Source organism: Phodopus roborovskii, unplaced genomic scaffold (genome assembly GCF_943737965.1).
Source record: "Phodopus roborovskii unplaced genomic scaffold, PHOROB, whole genome shotgun sequence".
NCBI lineage: Eukaryota > Metazoa > Chordata > Mammalia > Rodentia > Cricetidae > Phodopus > Phodopus roborovskii.
This window is the reverse complement of record NW_026126410.1, coordinates 13,613,015-13,620,566: the sequence shown is the minus strand read 5'-3', so window position 1 is coordinate 13,620,566 and position 7,552 is coordinate 13,613,015. Positions and strand designations below refer to the sequence as shown.

Below are 7,552 nucleotides of genomic sequence, written 5' to 3'. Positions count from 1 at the left end.
TTTTGCTTGATATCGCTTGGGTTTGTGGTCTCCCATCCCAACTCTAAATCTTGTATATACGGTGGACTTGCCTAGTTCAGAATTGCAGTGGAAGAATGGATTCCTCATCATTGTGCATGCCCCTGCTCTGTGCACATGCACGCATGCGTGCGTGCATGTGTGTATGAAATAATAATGATTAATAATAATAATAGTTGAGACGGCTCAGCAGAAAAAGGTGCTTACCATGCAAGCCTGCCAACTGGTGTTCAATGTCTGGAAGCCATGCAAAGGTAGGAGAAAACTGATTACACAAAGTTGTCATCTGACTTCCACACAAAAGCTGTTGCACAATACTATATATATATATATATATATATATATATGTATGTATATGTATAGATACATGTATATATATATATACACACACCACACACATATATATACACACAGTAACAAAAAAATACAAAACTTCCCATGGATACTACAAACAAGGAGTTAAGTAACTTTAAGCATCTGATAAAAGCCTTTCCCGTATGTAAATTCATATGTTATAATCCTGGGTTAAAACACTCACTGACTTCTACAGGCATTACAAACTTGGCCCTAAACTTAGCATAATGGTTCCTGTCTAGAGTTCTAGCTTTTGGGTAGATTTAGAGTCTAAGTCAGGTGGATTGCTTAAGCTCAGGAGCTTAAAGGCAACCTGGCCAACATGATGTAATGCCATCTCAAGGAAAAGAAAATGTTCTTTTATTATTATAGGGACAGAAAATTAAGTGTGTAGCATTTGTAAACAGGGCCTTAGTCTGCTCCTTTAGACTGTACTTAGACCCCAAAAGGTATTATCTATTCTATAGCATGTGCCCTGCAGGGAGGAGGTAAAGATTTTTATTTAAATTTGACAAAACTAATATTACACATTTAAACATGACATGGCACATTCCTTTAACCCCAGCACTCTAGGAGGCAGAGGAAAACTGATTGCATTGAGTTTTGTGTCAGTCTGTCTGGTCAACATAGCATGTTCTAGGTTAGCCAGCTACATGAGACTGTCTCAAAGAATAAATAAATACAAAGAAAAGAAAAAGAAAAAGAGAGATAAAGAGAAAGAGAGGAAAGATTAGACTTTTAAAACTATGACACATTCTTCTTTGCCCCTCACATGCATCAGGGCAAGAACAGGAAGGGAGGACGTCATAATTGGCTCACACATGCAATTACAAAGGGAGCTTCTGGCAAGGCTACATTATCACCCAGAATTCCTGATCTTTAATTCTTACAAGTAATTAGATACGGTAACCCAAAGTCAATAGAAAAACATATTTTTAAACAAGACTTCCGTGGGCCTTTCATTTCCCAAGAGATTAAAATCATGCTGAGCTGAGGGACAGCATTCCCACGCCACACCAGACCTGTGGTGGTCATGTGTTTGGCTCAGGCTCTGCTGCTCCCACACTTAGAAATCATGCACTTGCTAGGTTATTTTAGGAACCCTAGAGGGACTGAGCTCAGCAAGCATTACTATCTTCTGAGACCCAGAAACTCTTTGAAGAGTTTAAACTCCTTGGGGAACTAACCAATTAAGGTTTGTTTGAGAGGAAAAATAAATCATACCCATCAAACTGACCATCACAGAAGGCACCAGTCTGAGCTGCATGCAAAGACTTTTACCGTTTAGAAATTAAGTCAAAGGATAAATAAATAAATTTAAACAAGAAATTAAGGCAAAAGTGACCATATTTTAAAAATTCACAGGAGGTAGAGGCAGGAGGATCTCTGTGAATTCGAGGCCAGCCTGGCCTACAGAGCTAGTTCCAGGAGAGGCTCCAAAGCAATACAGAGAAACCCTGTTTTGAAAAACAAAATCTCTCTCTCTCTCTCTCTCTCTGTATGTGTGTTTGTTTGTTTGTTTATGTTGCTGGGATAATACTTCTACCTCTCACATGTCTGTCTGTCCTTGTGTATGGCACACACATGCGTGTGAGAGCATGTGTGTGCTTGCACACATGAGTGCAATGATTAAAGAGGTCAGAAAAGTACTGGGTCCCCTGGACCCGCAGTTACAGGCAGCTGTGAGAACTGAGTTCAGGTCCTCTGTAAGAGCAGGCCATACTCTTAACAGCTGAGCCACCCCTCCAGCCCCAAGGTGTCTTATGTTTGTTTATTTTAAAGAACAAATACTTCAAAGATTGATACAAAGGACGTAGAAGGGTTGAACATCAAGTTTTAATAATGAAATCTTTTATCCAGTCCTCAAAATTAACATAAAAGGAATGATAAACTGTAATTTTATCATTGCCACCACTGTGTAACAAACCCTTGTTACAACATCCATCTAGTTTCTTCAAAAAACCCAACAGAAAGCCCACACATTATACCATCTAAAGCTCTACCAACAGATGAAATTTTAACCAACTTTATACCAGGAAACTATTACCAGGGATATTCCAATCACATAGCTGAAAATACAGAAAAGACAGGTTGAAAAAAAAAAAAAAAAAAAAAAAAGATCATCTTAACTTGTAGTAGTCTTTTTGCTTTTTTAAAATTTCTATAAAATACACTAATTTCCCAAAATAAAGAATATTATGACACGTTGGTGTCAACTCACACAGATGAAAGCTGATGTCAGCTTTTTTCCTAACTAAAGTTCATTTCCCCAAACCTTTATATATTACACGAATATCCAAGTAAAGTATTTTTTTTTTAAATTCAACACAAAGGAACATAATATACAGTGTTTTATATATATAAAAAAATGTTAACAGGCATGATTCCACTTCCAAACACATGACATATCTTTTTAAGACAATAGAATCTCTTGCCATTACTTGATTTTCAGTTCATGTCAATATTTCCCAGCTACTTTTCCCCTTAAAGTTAAAAAAGAAGGAAAAGGTTGGCTGCATGTTGATTTCCTTACTTAACTTACCCAGAAGAGAACTGTAGAACAATCTCATTCACTACAAGGCTGTCTTTCTTCCAGCTGTTTTCAGACCCACAGCTGGGAGGAAACTGGAAGACACCACTGGACATCAAAGGATAGCTATAAAAAGATGGCTCGACTGGACCCTGCCACAATTGTAAGGTGTAGGCACAGCCACTCCCAGCAAGCCTTGCAGAGCTTCAACACAGTAGCAGGAGCCTGTGGTCTCCTGGATAAACTGCCCTTCGCATCAGTCGGCCGGGAGGGCACACATGAAAGGGCGTTTTAACTAACCACTGGTGTGCTGCCTAAGGTATGCCTTCAGCAGAGAGCACACTCAAGACATCTCGGTCAGTAGTGTTGGTGTGTGGGCAAGAGAATGCTGTTTACTTTTTATTTATTTATTTTTAACCTCCTGTATTGGTCAATTCTGAGTGAAAACCGCAATGACATACACACACCATGCACAGTCTATATCACTGTGGGAATCCAGTAACACATGCACGATGGCGGAGGAATCACAATGGATGAACGGGAACTTTCACAGCATTTCTTACAGCCTTTAACTTCAACACGAGTGCGTCTCTTACCACCACCATCTCACAAATTTTTACTGTGTCTTGGGCATGCAGAATCACTTGAGGGTAAAAGGGGAACTACATTTCAAAGTCATTCACACATAGCGACTACAACTTCAACTTCTCCTACTCCCCAGCCAACACACTGAGCTCCTTGTGTTAGCAAACAAATACGTATTTTTAGTCATCGGTTGTGCTTTATTTTCCTTCTTACTTCACCCACTTCATTCTGGGAAAATGAAAAAACCCGAAAAATGAAACCGAGGATTAAGTCTTCGGGTTGGTTTCTGATCAGAGCAGACAGATGGGGACCCACTAACTCCTCTAGCCAGGAGCCACCGTCTCCCCGTCCCAGGTCCTTGCTGGTACTGAGTCAGTTGTCTGTCTGGAATTTTTGTCTCAAAGAAGCAAAATATAACTGGGGGGAGGAGGAGGGCAGCGAGCAGGCGAATGGGGTGCATTCTATGTCAAAAAGAATCTCTTGTCCTCAACGGGAGAGAATCCAGGTTCTCCTTAGCCATCATTTCATAAATTAATAATTTTTAGATATCATAATCCAAAGAATCTGCTACTACAAGAAAGTTCAAGTTTTTTTTTTCAAAAAAAGCAAATAAATTAGTTAAGCCTTGTAAACAATTGTCCATTTTAGTTATACATCTTAAAAAAAAAAAAAGACATTTCTCTGTATAGCCCATTAGACAGTACAAGGCACACTTTACACATCAGAACCCCCGAGGGGGCGGGGCCCACATAGGCCCCGCCTTCACTCTGCCTGCTGGGGTAGCAGGCTGACCAGGACTCTGGAGTCACGTGCCCATCCTTGCTTAGCTCCTGAAGATCTGGAAGTCCACAGATGTGCTCGTCCTATGACGCTGCTTTGTGCTCTTCAGTCATGTGATGCGACATTACCCTTGCTCGGCATGGCGTCTCCTCAGATGTTTTCCACAAAGCTCCCCGGGAAAAGGCCCGTCTTCCCATTTCTTTGTAACGTGCCTTTGAACCAGCCATCCTCACGCTTTTTATGAACAAACACAATATCGCCTTCTTTGAGTTCAAGTTCTGCCTCACTCTGAGGAGGATAGGAAACCACCACCCTGTGCCTACAAAAGAGAAGTAGACTATTCAGATCAGCAGGATTTACATAAGAATTTACAAAGGCTCATAAAACTCAAAATACGGTGAATCTCTGTTTAGCAGGTTTGGCATTAACAAAGACTCAGTCTGGGCTTGTGTGGCTGAGTCGCCTACACAAGGAAGAACATTTTTTTCCTATTTGCAGTATTTGTATCTTGGCCATATCTGTATAGATTCTTCTTCTTCTTTTTAAGATCTATCTATCTATCTACTTACCTAACATCTATCTATCTATCTGTTTATTTTGTATGTGGTGTTCTGTCTGAAGGCCAGAAGAGGGTACTGGGTCTCATTGTAGATGGTTGTGAGCCACCACGTGGCTGCTGGGAATTGAACTCAGGATCTCGGAAGCAGCCCATGCTCCTCTCCAGCCCTGTTATGGATCTTAATAGTGTAACCATTTCTGTCCTACCCTCTACTCCAGGAAGAGACTAGTAGATTCAATTTCAGAGCTCATAGTAGCTATGACCTGCTTCCTAGAGTCTGTGTGGTCTATGCCCTGCCTTTCACACTAAGAGCTGGGAGAGATGGGATGTCAGGTCTGCTGCCTGGGGGTAGTTCTGGAGGGAATGCCTTCGGTATCCTCATACTGAGTTTGATATCCAGGGGGCAGTGGTTCTGAGGAAGTTTGCCTGCCTTACATATCCTAGTCCCCTGTTGAGAAAAAGGCCCCAAGATCCACACAGAGAGTAGAGAACTGTGGGTTCAAATTTTGTCTGCCACCATCAGTAATGATGTTGACTTTCCAACCACCATTAGTCCCAACCTATTTGCTTGTCCTTGGTTCCCAACTCAGATGCTGAGTGGAAGGAGGGAGGTATAGTTTAAATTCCCCAGCAGCCTTGTGGATTGGCATAGGGTAGCCTCCTATCCCTATTCCCTCTTGCTTTTCTCAAAGAGGGTAGTGGTGGTGGTGTACTGTAGCCATCTTCCAGTCGCCCTTGCCTCTGTTGCTCTCACCCTCCCACAGTTGCCTTCTACAATGCACAGCAGTGTGATTTCGGAGGCTGCTGGACATCCCCAATGAGGGTACCACACGAGGAACTGAAGCTTCTCTACCCAAACGAGTTGACAGTCACATGAAGGAGCCACTTTACCCCTGGACCCTCTAACCCCAGGGAGCATCTCTACAGCCTGGTTCTTCCTCCAATCCCCAATCCCCATCCCATAACAGCCAGAATCTACCCACATTAGGGAAGATCACAGTAAGGGGTCTCATTTTTCATGCAAGCTAAGCAGCTACCCAACAATTACTCAGCTCCCTGGGGCACAGGGGCCAGTTTACCCTCCGAAGTCTGCAACAAAAGCACAGCACTGGGTTGATTTATCCTTTCCAAGAAAGGTTTGGCCAACTCAGACAGAGGGTTTACAGACCAGGTCAATTAAGTGCAGAGCAGGGGAAGAGGTGAGGCGCTGTGGGTGGAGGGGAATAGACAGTCTTTATGGTCACTCAGAGCATCTTCACTTTGAGACAGTTAACACTATCTCAGTTTCCTCACCTGGGAAATATAGGCAACATATTTCACAAGCGGCAGAATGAAATTATAAATGACGTCTTCAGTATAGTGACACATATAGTTCCACCCCGGGATGTCAGAGTCTACTTTCAAGGACATGGCTTACTCAAGAGTACACAGGTGTCTGAAGGGGAATTTAAGGTCTGGGCTAGCCCGTTACTAACAAATGAACTCAGGTCACAAGCTAAGGAACATCCCAACACTGAGAGTTCACACACTTTAGAATGACACAGAGTTCTGGAATCCTTTCACTGACATCTTTAAGAGCAAACTCACAATTTCATTGTGGGCTGATTTCAAGGAAGGGCCCAGATGTGATTTCTCAGGTCTGATGCCAACAGGCTAAAAATCCACATAAAAAAAGCAATGATGTAGTTGCCATTTGGGGCGAGTTAAGATTTAAGCAAAGTTTTGCAGTCCTAGAGAATGAACCACTGAATGAAAGCATATTCCGAACACATCTCTCACGAGATACATTTCTGACTTGCAGCCTGCAAGCTGCTCTAAGGTGAAATTGGAACAAAAATAGTTTGAAAATCTTGAAGTGAATTAGATTAATATTTGCATTTTATAAAATGCACTAAACCAATTTTGCAGGAGAATCCAGAACTAGAACGGCTGCTGGGCTAAGAACATTATCTCCCTGCCAAGTTCCCAGTGGGAGCAAATTTTCATTGCTAAGTTATAGACCTCGAGGGGGAGGGGTGGAGTGAGAAACCCTGTGCATAATGGAAACTGTGACACAGTCTTCATCATGTGAGGACTGCCAGGTGCAGCAGGGACAGATTCCACTTAGAAGCCTTCCAGCTCAGCCCCTTGGCCTTGAGCCTCGTGGGGTGGTTTGTACTGAGACTTCTCACATAGACCCTGAAAGCCAAATGCTGGCAGGATAGCCCAGTGAGCTCAGGCACCAAATAGCTCTGCCAAGCAGAGTAGTTACAGAGACCAGCAAACAGATGTACCACACAGCTGTGGAGGCCTACATCTGCTGCCCTACCCTCAATCTCCATGGATTTATGCTTGCCATTGCGTGAATAGAGATCCTGGGCTCTTCTGGACACCTTGAACCAGAACCACATTCTCTGCACTGTCTGTGGCACCTGCTGAGCCTCCTTTAAAACTTGCACCCTGATCTGCTCTCTTCTTGCTTATCCTCACCATCCTGGCTGACGACCTCACTATGCCTCACCTCCTTCTTGCATTGCATTTCTTCCTGTCCCCAACCCGCTCCACACACAACCCCAAGATTTCTATTAAGTGAACTCCACCTGTAGGTAGCTTTGTGAGAAATCATTAGCAGGCCCTCACGCCTGTAAGGGTGATCCTCACACTGCTGCACAAAGCCCTCAACGATCTGGCCTTGATCCTGCTTTACAGCTACAGCTGCTCTCCTCACCACAAACATTCTAAACACT

The 7,552-nt window shown here is 42.8% G+C and overlaps 1 protein-coding gene across 1 annotated transcript in view; it reads right to left on the bottom strand.

Annotated features, from left to right (window-relative positions):
- Positions 1-2,186: 2,186 nt before the first annotated feature.
- The window catches only part of Sh3rf1 (SH3 domain containing ring finger 1), a 155,612-nt gene continuing 150,246 nt past the window's right edge, over positions 2,187-7,552 (bottom strand). Inside the window, exon 12 of the mRNA XM_051182466.1 lies at positions 2,187-4,586. Coding sequence (XP_051038423.1) covers positions 4,418-4,586 — 169 coding nt within the window. The 3' untranslated portion in view covers positions 2,187-4,417. The remainder of the gene's footprint in view (positions 4,587-7,552) is intronic.